This window comes from Somniosus microcephalus, chromosome 1 (genome assembly GCF_052327205.1).
Source record: "Somniosus microcephalus isolate GS21.2 chromosome 1, FLI_Smic_1.0, whole genome shotgun sequence".
NCBI lineage: Eukaryota > Metazoa > Chordata > Chondrichthyes > Squaliformes > Somniosidae > Somniosus > Somniosus microcephalus.
Window position 1 is genome coordinate 248,272,431 of NC_140987.1, and position 15,881 is coordinate 248,288,311.

The window sequence follows — 15,881 nt, forward strand, 5'->3', positions numbered from 1 at the left end:
TCCTTTGATCTTACTGTAATTTACTGTGACTGACAGACTAAAAGTGAGGGTCAGACATCACTAAACATTTAAATAGATTTATTAATGGCCAATAATGGAAATTACCCAGAATATATCCTGTAAATAAGTAATTGTGCACTATTCAGCAGATGGAACAATATATAATCTGTATACCAATGGTTTTGTGGGAGAGCCTCTTGCAAATATGAACATTTGTCTGGGCACCCCGTGTCTTAACTTGTGAAAGATAGTGCTAGCTACTTAAAGGGTTAACCGCACTATAATTGCAAAAATCGTTTAACAGCAATACAATTAGATTGAAAGTGAGTAAATAGAGGAAAAACAACAGAAATCTGACAAACAGAACCTGATGATTTTGACACCCTTGAGTCAGGGCCCCAGTTTGAAAACATAGATACTTACAGACTCACTTCTCTTAACCCTGTCTGCTGGTTCAAACCAGATAGGGTGGTTTGTTCATATCTTCAAATAAGAACATTGCATAAAAATACAAACTGAACCTTTTGCAATTTTCAAGATATTTTCCAATCTAATAGCTTGGTTTGCAGTATTGACAAAAAGAAGATATGGAGTTGTGAAGTGGTCAGTAAATCCAAAATGTACCTTCAATCGTTGCTGAAAGTAATTACTTAAAATTGATGCTTCTGATTACAACAAATGTGAACTTTCACTTTCTCAGGATGCTACTGGTAGCTTTGTGCTGCCTTTCCGTCAGATTATGTATGCTCCATACCCAACCACACACATTGATGTTGATGTTAATACAGTGAAGCAGATGGCCCCGTGCCATGAACACATCTATAACCAGCAGAGTTACATGAGCGTGGAACTTTTCGCACTTCAGAAGACTGCATCAGAAGAAGATATGATTCCTGATACTGTAATTCATACGGATGAAAGTTTTACCCCTAATCTGTATGTATTTGAAAAAAATTCATTCTTTTTACAGAAGGTTATTATCACTATGTTCACTTGTGTGGAGTATATAAGCTTGTAGACATACTGCCTATGGGGCTGAGACATTGGATTGGAATCCATTCTTTGATAAGTACACTTTGCAAAGCTAGGTGTTTGCTTTTATGTTATATATTACAAATAGAAATTGTATTTTCTACCAGTATGGACACCTTGGGACAGAAAGTGTGCAAAATTTTTGAAATGGTCATAACTTAGAAATATCAGTACATTGTAGTTTATATACAAGTACTGAGAGTTGCATGTGTGGTTTTGTTGATACTGTACAGTTCAGAAGTCAAAAACTGTAGCCAGCTATTTCTTTTCTGTTCATTTTGCACTTTTAGTCAAATCTGGGTGAAGAATGCTCCTTCAGTGCCTTACTAAGCCAATTTCCAAATGTTGCATGATCACATTTACAACTTTGGTCTGAGTCCCAGTCATTGGGTTGTATTCTCATGACTCGAGCCAACCCCTGGAACTAAGACCAAGGTTGTTCTGTCCAGACAGTTCAGACACATTGCAGAACTCCCTTCACATCAACCTGACTATATTGATAACCCACAACCTCTGATGACAAACCCTGATTTTTTCTAATTCCTATATTGTAAAATGTGAATGAAATCTATAGTGCAGATTTTCCTAGTTAGGAGCGGTTTTTATGCTGCGGCTTTTAAAAAAAATGATGATGGTCAAAGCTAAGTTCGTAGAAGATCTTTAAAGATGGAATCCTGTCATTAATGCTCCTTTTTTGGTATAAAGCTAAAATAAAATATTTCAAATATATCATTCCTTGGCTAAGAGGAATTCTTTGACAACCTGCTCACAGCTCTGTGTCAATACTGCTGTATAGCTGGCTACTTAAGATTCTTAAAAGCAGTCCAGCCTCTGCTTACTGTCTCCCACTTATAGTAAAGGTCAATACAGGAACATGTGTGGAGAATTGTGGGCTTAAATCTCCACCTTAGAACTCTGCTGTATTACCCTGGATCAAGGCTTGTTGCTTCTCCACACAATCCTTTTAATATGTATTACTAAATACTTCTTCAAATAATTCTAACTTGGAAAATTATTAATTTTTCCCCCTCCAAGTAATGAGGTGCAAGAAGATATGTCATACTATCCTCGTGTTCCTGGCCAGCGAATCTATGACCCATTCTACTTAACGTCACACATTTCTACAGTTCTCACTGCACAGTATTTACACAGGAGTGGTATAAATATAGAGTATTGCAATATACTATAGAGCAGTCAGCCATCCATATGGATCTGGCTAGGATGATGGGCTCTATTATGATGGTCTATTCACTACCTCATGCTCTTCTGGTTGGTTGACTATATCTGTCAACAAATTCAAGAAACTTTACATTACTAAATCAAATTTAAGTGATTTAAGTTTGGGGCTTCTCAGACTGCTTTTCTTAAGTGGTATAGTTGTGGAATACTGAAACTTCAATGAATTTAGTTCCATCAGTTCAGGTTAGATTCAAACTCTGGTCTCGGAAGTGAAAGGTCAATAATGTAATCCATTGTACCACTGAGTTGCTTTTTTAAACTAAATTATTTCTATCTACTATAACTTTGTTTCTCTAACTTATTTATATTTTTTTAAATTGCATTTCTCTAAACTCACAGGAATATCTTCCAGGATGTGATGCATCGCGACACATTGGTGAAGTCATTTTTAGATCAGGTATGGGATATTAGAAATAAGATACCAGTTGTGAGCAATGTTCACTGATAGCTTGGCATAGTTGTTTCTTGATATTTTTGTGGATGATTTGTTCTCGTGTTTGGTAATGGAAACATTGGTACAGTATTTTGTCTAGAATTGTGTGGTTTGTGGCATTTGTCAAAATAGCATTTTCAAAGTCTTTCATGTATGTCTGTTGCTTTGATGTAAATTTTAAAACCAGTTCAGTAAAATTATGAATGAAAAACTTTTCTCTTTCAGATTTTTCAGCTCAAGTCTGGTTTGTCCCTCAGGAGCATTTTCCTAGCACAGTTTCTCCTCGTCCTTCACAGAAAAGCCCAAACAGTGATAAAATACATAGAGGATGAAACGTATGCAAGATTTATTTTCTGTTTTCAATGTTATTTTAAAATTGCAGTACCCACAGGATTATAGAAATACATCAACATATCTAAACATTTTTTTCTTTGTAACTCCTCTGATGCTGAGATATTTTAAATGCAAATCCAGTCCCCCTCTTCTAATCTTGTTTGCCACATTATTGCTTTATATCATTTGCCAGCCCATTGAGCATTACTAATGATAATATGGAGAAAGCAGTAAGTTCAAAATCTGAAATTGATTACATGCATTCTCAATAAGTTTAAGACTGTTTCATGAACTATAGCTGAACTTGTTCTCCACTTCTCTGCATTTTCACTCTGATCTGAAAGCAATTGTATACTTCACTAAAATACTGCAATCCTGAGACAGTTTCCTATAACTGAACTGGAATTAACACCTTTTTTTTTAATAAGTAAATTCAAAGACTATTTGATCAAAAGTCCAGTTCTGAGAAATAAGAGTATACACAAGATCTATTGCATCAATTGAAGCAAGTACTTTGGAGTTACCAGCAATATGTGTTCTGTGGAAAAACTTGTGAATGAGTTAAATGCTGTTATAACACCTACAGAAATATAAGGATCCTTCATGAAAGCTTTCAGTACTTAATCATGCATTCAAAATTGTCAACTGCATAAATAATACTTAAATATCTTCCCTACTGGTAAATATTCTGCATTGGCATTCTTTAATCAAGGAAGCCGATATTGTGGAAAATGTTAATGAAAAATGGTATATTTGAGTGAATTGGTCATTCAGGGTTATTCGTTTTTGGGATCAGCTAGATGGACTGCAATCTTTTATGGGCTTGCAATTTCCTATGTTCTAAATTTAAAATGCTTCAGTTGAATTTTTTTGGCTCCATAAGTAATAATGATGACTGGTGGTTTTATCACTGACTACTAATTGATTATATTTTAAACTCTAGCCGATTGTAACTGTCCACAGTTAAAGTATTGTTCATGTCTGTCATTGCTTAAATTTTGCTGCAATTGTATTGTGCAGCAGTTATCTCCAGCAGGTGTCCCCATTCAGCAACCATTGCCAAAAATCAAATCTTCAATCAGTAAAAGTACATGTTTACAGATAAGTATTGATGTACCTGGGTTTATCCTTCTAAATCACTACCTTGAATCATCCTTAGCTTAGTGGTGTTTTACTAGAATTTTCTATATTTGAGGAATTAGATATTCAAACCTATTTCCATTCTCTTATCAAATGGAGATATTAGTACATCAAGTTATTACCATAATATAATCCTTCCTTTTCTTTGGATGTAGTAACTGCATACTGATTAAAATATTGTTGAGTATTATCAAGAAAGTTATCATGTGCAATTGAAGTTGGTTTTCCCCTTTTAAGTCAAGAATTTAAAATCATACCATTGGGTATTCTTTTTGGTACCTTAAGTGTGCAGGCAGTCGTTTGTTTTTAAAGTGGGTGGGAGTATTTGGGTATTACATCCTTAAGACCGCCCTTGATGAAGGTAAGTAACACATCTATATATATAAAGCGGCTCTTCTGTCTGTCTGTCCGCCTGGTCTCTATACGTTTGGAAGTTACAGAGCGTACCGACGCGCGCGTCGCCTCAAAAGAAAGCTTGCGATTCCGGACCGGTCATAGGCGTATTTACGTTTCGGCCGGACAAAAATCCCACCCGCGGTATCCCCAAAACGTTCAGCGTTCCGCTCATTAGCATCTCATTAGCGACCGTGTGACGTCGAGGTCTTCCTACAGTTGAGTGTCGAGTGACTCGACGATTGACCAATCCTACGCTTCGGTGACCTGACCGGTCGACCAATCGGTGCGTGTGTGGGCGGGCCTTATCCTTCTGAACCGAGGTGAGTGGCCGCCATCTTGATTTTCCACGATTTTTCCCCCCACACTTTCTGTGTGTTAGGGAACTAAGGTAAATATTTCAATTATGTGTTAGGCAATTAATTAACAATTTATTTGAGTTTTATATTGTGTTTAGCAACCCCCCCCCCCCCTCCTCCTCACCCTCGCGCAGGGGGGACTCGGGGCCTGAAGCTGAAAAAATTTCTCTCTCTCTCTCTCTCTTCCCTCTCTCTCTCTCTCCTTCTCCTCTTCCCTCTCTCTCCTTCTCTTCCCTCTCTCCTCTTCCCTCTCTCTCCTTCTCTTCCCTCTCTGTCTCTCTCTACTTCCCCCTCTCAGGTGTCGCGGACGGAGCGCGGGCGCGCCGCCCGAAGTTTCCCGCTCGCTAACGGCCTTGCCGGCTCCCGCGGGCCGCTCGCACTCGCTGCGCATGCGCCGCCCGCACTCACCGCGCATGCGCCGCCCGCACTCACCGCGCATGCGCTGCCCGCCCGCCCGCAGCGGCCGTCCATCAGCCGCGTGATACGCGGGGGACCTCAGCAACGGCACCGGACCTCAGGCGCTAGGCAGGGGGAGGGGCCGGAGAGAGGGACAGAGGGGGGTGGGGGAGAGGGAGACAGGGAGGGGAGGGAGGGAGACGGGGAGGGGAGGGAGGGAGACGGGGAGGGGAGGGGAGGGAGACGGGGAGGGAGAGAGGGGAGGGAGGGAGAGAGGGGAGGGGAGAGAGGGGAGGGGAGGGAGAGAGGGGAGGGGAGGGAGGGAGAGAGGGGAGGGAGGGAGAGGGGAGGGGAGGGAGAGAGGGGAGGGGAGGGAGGGAGAGAGGGGAGGGAGGGAGAGAGGGGAGGGAGGGAGAGAGGGGAGGGGAGGGAGAGAGGGGAGGGGAGGGGAGGGAGCGAGGGGAGGGAGGGATAGGACAGGGAGAGGACATGACAGGGAGAGGGGGGACACACAGGGGCAGGGAGACCAAACGCCCCAAAATTGCCCTCGCGCCCCAAAATTGCCCTCGCAACGCGGGGCTCCCCAGCTAGTTTAATCCTAGGTGAGATATATCTTAAGTTGCTGTAGAAGCAGAATAAACAAACGATGAGACCATGTACATACAGCTCTCATCTCACCCTCCAAAGATGTTATATATTTTATGAGGGGGAATAAAGAGAGGAAATATATGCCAAATCGTAAAACTTTAAAAGGAGGAAAAGAGCAGAGATACTTACGAATTCAGACATCCAAATCTTTAAAAGCTGGAGGATAAGTTGATAAAGCCACTACGGTAATATAGGTTTTATAAATAGGGGGGGCACACAGTGCAAAAGAAAAGAGATACTGCTAAACCTCTGCAATTCATTGGTTAGAACACAGCTAGAATTTATTTCACTAGAGCAGGGATCAAGAGATCTGTTGGAGGTGCTCAAAATTGAGGGGTTTTGATGAGGTAAATATGGAAAAACTGTTTTCACTGGCTGGTGACTGTCGTGTCCGTGTGTTGATAAAGACACTGAAGACAGGAGTTGGTTCATAGGTGTTTACTAAGCAAAGTCTGGGGGGGGTTCTAACGGATATACACAATATACAGGCTTATATAGCCCGAGTGGCCATTACCGGCATTACAGCACACCTGGGGCTCTTAAAGGCACATACACTACAATTCCTCCCCTTTTAGTTGACCAGTACATCATATTTTAAGTAATTATTAATTACATGTTATAAGAAAAATAATATACACATTGCTGTAGTTAATTAATTATAAGTCAGTCTCTCAGGAGGCTTCCTGACTCGGTCCGGATAACGCCTCGGGGGTGTAGTAGTTTCTGGTGGTGTAGTAGGTTCTTTTGGCAAGGCTGATTCGGCTTGAATGCCAGTGTCGGGTTCATCGGGTTCCAGTATCACCGGATCGGAGGTAGATATGGGTATCTCTACTTCATCGTTAGACGTATAGAGTTGTGGTGTAGGTTGTCCCTTTTCGGATGACTTTATGATTTGGTCAGCATGGCGCCTTATTATGCTTTCTCCGATGTCCACGGTATACATCAGTGGTCCTAGTCGTGTGCAGATAGTTCCAGGCTGCCATTTCTCGGTACGGTAGTCCCGGGCCAAAACTTGTTGACCTATCTGGAAGGTTCTAGTTGGCCTCTCATTCATGCCTTGAAACTGCCGGTTCTCCACGTCCCTTCTGATGTTGGGCTTGACCAAATCCAGCCGGCATCTTAGGTTTCTATTGAAGAACATCATGGCGAGAGTTTGGTTGGTAACCATATGTGTTGCATTCCTGTATGCGAATAAGAAGTTATCCACCTTGTGCTGAAGTTTTATGTCTTCATTACCCATGGCCTTTATGGCCTTCTTGAAGGTCTGGACAAACCTTTCAGCCAATCCATTGGTGGCGGGATGGTATGGGGCGGATGTGTAGTGCTTAACCCCATTGTTTTTTAAGAACTTTCTGAATTCTTCGGACACAAATTGCAGTCCATTATCAGAACATATCTGTTCCGGCAGCCCATTCCTGGCAAATATGGTCCTTAATACTGTGATGGTTTTTTCCGTGGTGGTGGAGGACATCTTTATTACCTCCGGCCACTTGGAGTGTGCATCAACCGCGATTAAGAACATTGAGTCCATAAATGGACCAGCAAAGTCGATGTGCACCCTTTGCCAGGGAGATGAGGGCCACTCCCATGGATGTAGAGGGGCTTGTGGTGGAGCGTTTTGGACCTTCTGGCATCCTAGGCAGCTCTTGGTCATTTCTTCGATGTCTCCATCGATACCTGGCCACCATACAAACGCCCTAGCTAGGTTCTTCATTTTCACTCCACCCAGATGCCCCTCGTGAAGCTCCTTTAGCACTTTATCCTGGAGTTTGGGTGGAATCACCACTCTGGATCCACACATCAAGGTTCCTCAGCACACTGACAGCTGTTCTCTTCTTTGCGAGAATGCTGGCAACAGTGGTTCGCCATGTGCTGGCCATCCCTTCACTGTTAAATCGTAGACCCGTGAGAGAGTCAGGTCATTTCTCGTCTCCCTTTCAATGGCAGAATTTGTTACTGGTAGACATTCCACTATGGTAGAGTGGAACATCTCTACTGGGTCTACTGTAGGTGCCTCTTCTACCGTTGGCAACGGTAGGCGCGATAAACCGTCAGCATTCCCATGCTGTTTTGATCCTTTGTATTCTATGTTGTATTGGTGTGCCCCTAGAAAAAGGGACCACCTCTGTCGCCTTTGCGCTGTCATAATGGGAACACCCTTTTAGGGTTCAATATGGAGACGAGGGGTTGATGGTCAGTCAACAAGGTAAATTTTTGTCCGTGTAGGTAATGGTTGAATTTCTTCACTCCCCATACCAGGCTGAGTGCTTCCCTGTCGATTTGGGCATAGTTACGCTCAGCTGAGTTTAATGAGCGTGACACAAAAGCTATCGGCCGTTCTGAGCCATCAGGGAATTTATGGGATAATACTGCTCCTATGCCGTAAGGGGATGCATCGCACGCCAGTCTGATTGGCAGTGATGGGTTGTAATAAGCCAAAACTTCTTCGGATGTGATTAAGTCTTTGCATTTATGGAAGGCACGTTTACAGTCTTCGTTCCATTTCCAAATCACTCCTGTTTGTAGAAGTTCATTAAGAGGGTGTAGAAGAGTTGATAAGTTCGGTAAAAATTTATGATAGTAATTTATTAATCCCAGAAACGACCTTAATTGTGAAACATTTTCAGGTGCTGGGGCTTTTATGATCGCTTCAATTTTTTCAGGTGACTTATGCAACCCTTCATTATTAATTATGTGGCCACAATATGATATCTGATTTTGGAAAAATTCGCACTTGGGGCGATTTGCTCGTAGGCCCCGTTCTTGCAGCCTAGTGAGCACCTGCTCCAAATTGGCAAGGTGCTCGTTGTCGTTTTCTCCTGTTATAAGGATGTCGTCCAGGTAGCATTGAGTCCCCAGAATCCCTTGCAGGACTTGCTCCATAGCTCTTTGCCAGATAGCTGGAGCTGATGCTACTCCAAAAACCAGTCGATTGTACTAGTACAGGCCTTTGTGTGTGTTTATCGTGAGATACTTTTTAGAGGCCTCCTCAACCTCCATCTGTAGATATGCCTGTGCCAATTCAATTTTGGTGAAACGTTTCCCTCCGGATAGTGAGGCGAAAATATCTTCTATCCTCAGAAGAGGATACTGTACTGTGTGAAGGACCGGGTTTACAGTCACCTTGAAGTCTCCACAGATGCGAATTTTTCTCTGTTCTTCAGATTTATCATTATTTAATGCTTTTTTCATGACTGGAACGATGGGTGTTGCCCACTCCAATCTATTTTGGATAATACGCCTGCCTTTTCCAAATTCTCCAGCTCTGCCTCGACTGCTGGACGAATTGCGTATGGCACCGGTCTTGCCTTAAAAAAAATTTGGGAATTGCTGCATCTTCCACTTTTATTGAGGCGGTGATGCCTTTCAAGGTTCCTAGTTTCTCTTGAAACACTTCTTTGGCGTTGGCCAAGATGTCTTTTAATCGTTCAGGTATGATGTCATCATTGTTTATTTTCTTACTGGTCACCGTCAGTGCCTGAATGGAGTGCCAGTCTAAACGTATCTTTCTGATCCATTCACGTCCCAACAACGGCGGACCATCATCTTGTAGAATGTATAAATACAACTTTTGTATTTCTTTGCCGTTGTATACAACAGGCACCCTTATTTTTCCTTTGGGGTATACTTTCTGCCCTGTATATGTTTTTAAGATAATGGATGTGTCTTTTAGAGGTATATGCGAAAATAGCCTCTCGTAATCCCGTCGATTTATTACGGTTAGAGCTGATCCTGTATCTAGCTCCATTTTAACAGGGGACCCTGCTGTCGTGAGGGTAACCCAAATGGTTTGGTAATCATCTTTGGCAAGTACATTATGTAATTTGAGACAGCTTAGTCTCTTGTTTTCGGAGTCGCTATCGCTCTTCTGGTCTTCGGAGCTACTGTCCGTCATCATTTGTACCTTCCTGTACTTTCCTTTATTGATTTTTTTTTTTTCTGTCTGTGGATTTATTTTGTCCAGATCGGCATACCCGTGCAATGTGTCCAATCTTTCCGCATTGCCTGCATGCTTTGTCCTTGAACCAGCAGTCCTTCTGGTTATGGGTGGATCTGCCGCAGCGATAACATCTTTCGAAACCCTGTGTCATTTCATGGGTGCCGAAGTTCTGTGTGTTTTGTTGTATCTCTGCAGCTCCTCTTGCTGCTGCTTCGTATGATACAGCCATACTGAAAGCTTTGTCCAATGTTAAATCTTTTTCAGAAAGCAGCCTTTTTTGTGTTCCTTCACTTAAGAGACCGCAAACGAATTTGTCTCGAAGATAATCTGCTAGTCCTGCCCCGAATTGGCAGTACTTTGATAGCTTTCTTAATTCGGTTAGGTAATCAGCGTTACTTTCATTCTTGTGTTGATTTCTCTTGAAGAATTTGAATCGTTCCGCTATCAGCAGCGGTGTTGGGTTTAAGTGCTCCTGCAGGGTATCACAATTTCTTTAAAATTCTTGTCCTTTGGTTTGGCTGGAGTGATTAAATTTTGTAACAGCCCGTATGCCTTTGCGCCCATTAGGTTCAGCAGTACTGAAGCTTTTTTTTCATCTTCTATTCCATTTGCAGTGCAATATACCTCTACTCTTTCCACGTATGTGGTCCAATCCTCTATTTTGCTATCAAAAGCATCAATATTGCCAGACTTAGGCATTTCAGAAAAGATATGGCGCTTCCCGCGCTTTCCCGCCGCTGCTGCCGATGACAATGCTGTTTCCCGCGGTTTCCGTTCTTTGTTTTTTTATTTGTTTACAGTTGGAGACTCGTTCCCGCCGGACTTTCTCTGCAGGTCTGAACGCTGACCTGCTTGCCGCGCCGGCCGTCTCCCGAGTGCTCCCTCCCAGTCCGTTATTGCTTGCCTCCGATTTCGCTGCCTGTCTCAGCTGTAGAGCCAGCTGCTGGAGCCCCAGCCTGACGCCCAGGAAGGTTTAGCGCAGTACCTGCCACCAGCTTGGCCAGCTGGTGAAACCACAGCTTCTCTCACTTTCTTGAGTCTTCTGGACGCCCGAGGAATCGATGTCCTGGAGGTGCTGCCGAATTGCAGGTAAGTCCGTTTCCACTTCGTCGCCACTGTAGTGTCCGTGTGTTGATAAAGACACTGAAGACAGGAGTTGGTTCATAGGTGTTTACTAAGCAAAGTCTGGGGGGGGTTCTAACGGATATACACAATATACAGGCTTATATAGCCCGAGTGGCCATTACCGGCATTACAGCACACCTGGGGCTCTTAAAGGCACATACACTACAGTGACTAGAGGTTATAAATTTACAGTCACCAAAAAAGAGGTTTTTCTTTAAAGTGGATTGTTACCACAAACATTAGTGGAGGCATAATAACTTATAAATAGGAACTAGAAAAATATTTGCAAAATATACATTTAAAGGTGTGGGGAAAGGGCAGGGAAATGGGACTGAATGGATAGCTCTAAGAGCTGGTACAGGCATGATGAACTGAATGGCCACCACCTATGCTATAAAATTCTGATTCTGTTCATTATAATGCTAACTGTGTTGTGTTTTGTGTTTATTTCTTTAGCCAGAAGGGAAAGAAGCCTTTCAAATCCTTACGCAATCTGAAGACTGACCTTGACCTTACAGTGGAAGGTGACTTGAGCATTATCATGGCTATGGCTGAGAAATTAAAACCAGGCCTACACTCATTTATTTTTGGGAAATCTTTCCACACAAGCGTACAAGAACGTGATGTACTAATGTCACTTTAGAGACAAATGTGAATTGTATTTTACATTAATGTGAATAATTATGTGCTTGCTTATTGCAAATAGCTAATTAACATGTAACTGTAGTGGTGCATGTGTTGAAATCAAAGTGTCCTACCAGCAAATAGGGTGCAAAACGTCTACTGTATTTCACACAACTATGAAAAAGTAAGTCAGTAAATGGATTTGTTGGTTCATTGTTTACAATACAAATAAAACCTACTGGCATTGAACCCAGTCGTCCTTTACTGTTGGCGTTGTACTTGTTTACACAAACCGATTATTTTCTCACCAAATATTCTTTTAGGTTTTGCTTTTAATAACACTTCTAAATGCATCTGGCTCAAGGGAGCTACCCACACATTTCTTTGAGGGTTTTTATTGCAAGTTAAGGATTTAACTACAATAATTCCATTATAATGCATCAGATTAATGAATCATGCTGCAATCACAACACACAAAGGTGCAGTTATGGTGTCACTTACACATCTATGTGAAATAGTTTGGATACATGTCAATGCAAAATATAGCAATATAACTCTTGTCCTGATCTCCCTCTCCACTGCACTAATGCTGGGAGATCGGAAACCTTAACCATGACACCACCTTGCAGTAGTTTGAGTTTACACCTAGCGCAGTATAACACCAACCCAATCCAGTAACACAAGGAGCTCTTGGACATTTTATATACTTATTTTTCAATGTTTTTAGAACTTAAGAAATAGGAGCAGGAGTAGGCCATACGGCCCATCGAGCCTGCTCCGCCATTCAATAAGGTCATGGCTGAACTTCTGCATCAACTCCACTTTCCCGCCCTATCCCCATATTCCTTGATTCCCTTAGTGCCCAAAAATCTATCGATCTCAGTCTTGAATATATTAATCGACTGAGCATCCACAACCCTATGGGGTAGAGAATTCCAAAGATTCAAAACCCTTTGAGTGAAGAAGTTTCTCCTCATCTCAGCCTTAAATGACTGACTCCTTATCCTGAGATTATGCCCCCTAGTTCTAGACTCTCCAGCCAGGGAAAACAGCCTACCAGCAGCTACCCTGTCAAGCCCTCTAAGAATTTTATACATTTCCATGAGATCACCTCTCATTCTTCTGACTCCAGAAATAATCTCTCCTCATAGGACAGCCCTCTCATCCCAGGAATAAATCTAGTGAATCTTTGTTACATCCCTTCTAAGGCAAGTATATCCTTCCTGATCTCCCTCTCCACTGCACTAAAGCTGGGAGCTATGAAACCCTAACCATGATACCACCTTGCAGCAGTTTGAGTTTACACCTAGTGCAGTATAACACCAACCCAATCCAGTAACATAAGGACCTCTTGGACATTTTATAGACTTATTTTTCAATGTTTTAGAACATAAGAACTAGCAGCAACTACACGTTACTCCAGGTGTGGTCTCACCAAAGCCCTATATGATTCCAGCAAGACTTCCTTACTCTTAGCCTTTATTGCAAGGGGGTCAAACAAGGCTGTGTCATCACACCAACGCTCTTCTCGATCTTCCTTGCTGCAATGCTCCATCTCACCCTCAGTAAGCTCCCCATTGGAATGGAGCTAATTTACAGAACAAACGGGAAACTGTTCAACCTCCGTCGCCTCCAGTCCAGATCCAAGGTCATCCCATCCTCTGTCGTCGAATTACAGTATGCAGACGACGCTTGCGTCTGCGCTCACTCGGAGATCGAACTCCAAACCATCATCAACACCTTCACCGAAGTGTACGAGAGCATAGGCCTTACACTAAACATCCATTAGACAAAGGTCCTCTACCAACCTGCCTCCACCACACAGTACTGCCCCCCGATTATCAAAATCCACGACAAGGCCTTGGACAATGTGGACCACTTTCCATACCTCGGGAGCCTCCTGTCAACAAGGGCAGATGTCGATGACGAAGTCCAACACTGCCATCAGTGTGCCAGTGCAACCTTCGGTCGCCTGAGGAAGAGCGTGTTTGAAGACCAGAACCTCAAACCCGGCACCAAGCTCATGGTCTACAGAGCAGCAGTGATACCAGCCCTGCTGTATGCCTCAGAGTCATGGACCATGTACAGCAGTCACCTCAAAGCACTGGAGGGGTACCACCAACGTTGCCTCCGCAAGATCCTGCAAATCCATTGGCAGGATAGGCGCACCGACGTCCGTGTTCTTACTCAGGCTAACATCCCCAGCATCGAAGCTTTGACCACGCTCAATCAGCTCCGATGGACGGGTCACATTGTCCGCATGCCCGATACGAGACTCCCAAAACAAGCGCTCTACTCGGAGCTCTGGCACGGCAAGAGAATCCCAGGTGGGCAGAGGAAACGCTTCAAGGACACCCTCAAAGCCTCCTTGAAAAAGTGTAACATCCCCATCGACACCTGGGAATCCCTCGCCCAAGACCGTACAAAGTGGAGGAGAAGCATCCGGGAAGGCGCCGAACACCTCTCGTCTCTTCGCCAGGAGCAAGCGGAAGCCAAGCGCAAGGAGCGCACGTCAAACCAAGCACCCCACCCCTTCAACCACCGTCTGCCCCACCTGTGACAGAGACTGTAGGTCCCGCATTGGACTCATCAGTCACCTGCGAACTCATTTTTAATGTGGAAGCAAGTCTTCCTCGGTTCCGAGGGACTGCCTAAGAAGAGAAGGGAGTTAAGTATAACATACTACAGTATTTGTTTTCCTAATTGCTTGCTGTACCTGCATGTTAACTTTCTGTGATTCATGTACAAATCCCACTGAATACCAACATTTACTAGCCCCTTGCCTTTTCAAAAGCTTTCTGCTTTTCCATTCTTCTACCAAAGTGGATAATTTCACAGTTCCCCATATTATATCCCATCTGTCACCTTGCCCAATTAGTTAACCGCTCTATATCCCATTGCAGCCTCTTTGCATCCTCCTCCCAGCTTACTTTCCTGGATAGCTTTGTATCATCAGCAGTTTGAGGATTTGAATTCAGTTTTAAAGAAAAAAATAAATCTGGAAATTAAAAAGCTAGTGTCAGTAAAAAGTTAACTGATTCACTAATGTCCTTTAGAGAAGGAAACCTGCTGTTCTTACCTATATGTGGCTCTAGTCCCACACCAAAGTAGTTGACTCTTAACTGCTCTCTGAAGTGTATCAAACCGCTGGAAAGGAAAATAGGAATAAAACCGAATAGACCACTTGGCTGCGAACTAGGCATCGAATCAGAACACAACAAATATAGAAACATAGAAGATAGGAGCAGGAGTAGACCATTCAGCCCCTCGAGCCTGTTCCGCCATTCAATGAGATCATGGCTGATCATCCAAACTCAGTACCCTGTCCCTGCTTTCTCCCCATACCTCTTGATCCCTTTAGCCTTAAGAAATATATCCAACTCCTTGAATATATTTAATGAATTGGCCTCTACTGCCTTCTGTGGTAGAGAATTCCACAGGTTCACCACTCTCTGGGTGAAGAAATTCCTCCTCATTTCTGTCCTAAATGGCCTACCCCTTATCCTTAGACTATGACCCCTGGTTCTGGACTCCCCGACCATCGGGAACATCCTTCCTGCATCTAGTCTGTCTAGTCCTGTTAGAATTTTATAAGTTTCAATGAGATCCCCTCTCATTCTTCTAAACTCCAGCGAGTACAAGCCCAATCGACCCAATCTCTCCTCATACGTCATTCCTGCCATCCCAGGTATCAGCCTGAAAGGCGCACTGAACTCAGCTGATCCTGCAATGTCCTCCTCACTAACATCTGGTGGCTGGTGCCAAAGTTGGCATAGCTGTCCTGACGGACCAGTCAAGCAACAGCCGGACATAGTCACACTCACCGAATCATATCTATTAGCCAACATCCCAGAATCCTCCATCACCATCCCTGGGTATATCCTGTTCCACTTGCAGGACAGGTGCTTAGTGGTATACAGTGGGGGTGGGGGTGGGGCTGGCCTTGGGAGTATGGTGGGGGTGGGGCTAGCCTTGGGAGTACACTGGACCCCATGAAATATGGCTCCAGGTCAAACATGGGCAAGGGAACCTGCTGATTAAAACCTACTGCCCTCACTAATTAAATCAGTACACCATGTAGAACAGCAAGTCACACACTATCCTGACTTGGACATATGTCACCGTTCCTTCATTGACGCTGGGTTTAAATCCCTACCTACAGCACATGGACTGCAGAGGTTCAAGAAGGCAGCTCACCACCACCTTCTCGAGGGCAACT

The 15,881-nt window shown here is 43.5% G+C and overlaps 1 protein-coding gene across 1 annotated transcript in view; it reads left to right on the forward strand.

Annotated features, from left to right (window-relative positions):
* Nucleotides 1-11,926, forward strand: part of c9orf72 (C9orf72-SMCR8 complex subunit) — a 33,296-nt gene extending 21,370 nt beyond the window's left edge. The window contains exons 5-8 of the mRNA XM_085991668.1: nucleotides 701-936; nucleotides 2,611-2,668; nucleotides 2,930-3,039; nucleotides 11,495-11,926. Coding sequence (XP_085847794.1) covers nucleotides 701-936; nucleotides 2,611-2,668; nucleotides 2,930-3,039; nucleotides 11,495-11,681 — 591 coding nt within the window. The 3' untranslated portion in view covers nucleotides 11,682-11,926. The remainder of the gene's footprint in view (nucleotides 1-700; nucleotides 937-2,610; nucleotides 2,669-2,929; nucleotides 3,040-11,494) is intronic.
* The last annotated feature ends 3,955 nt before the right edge of the window (nucleotides 11,927-15,881 follow it).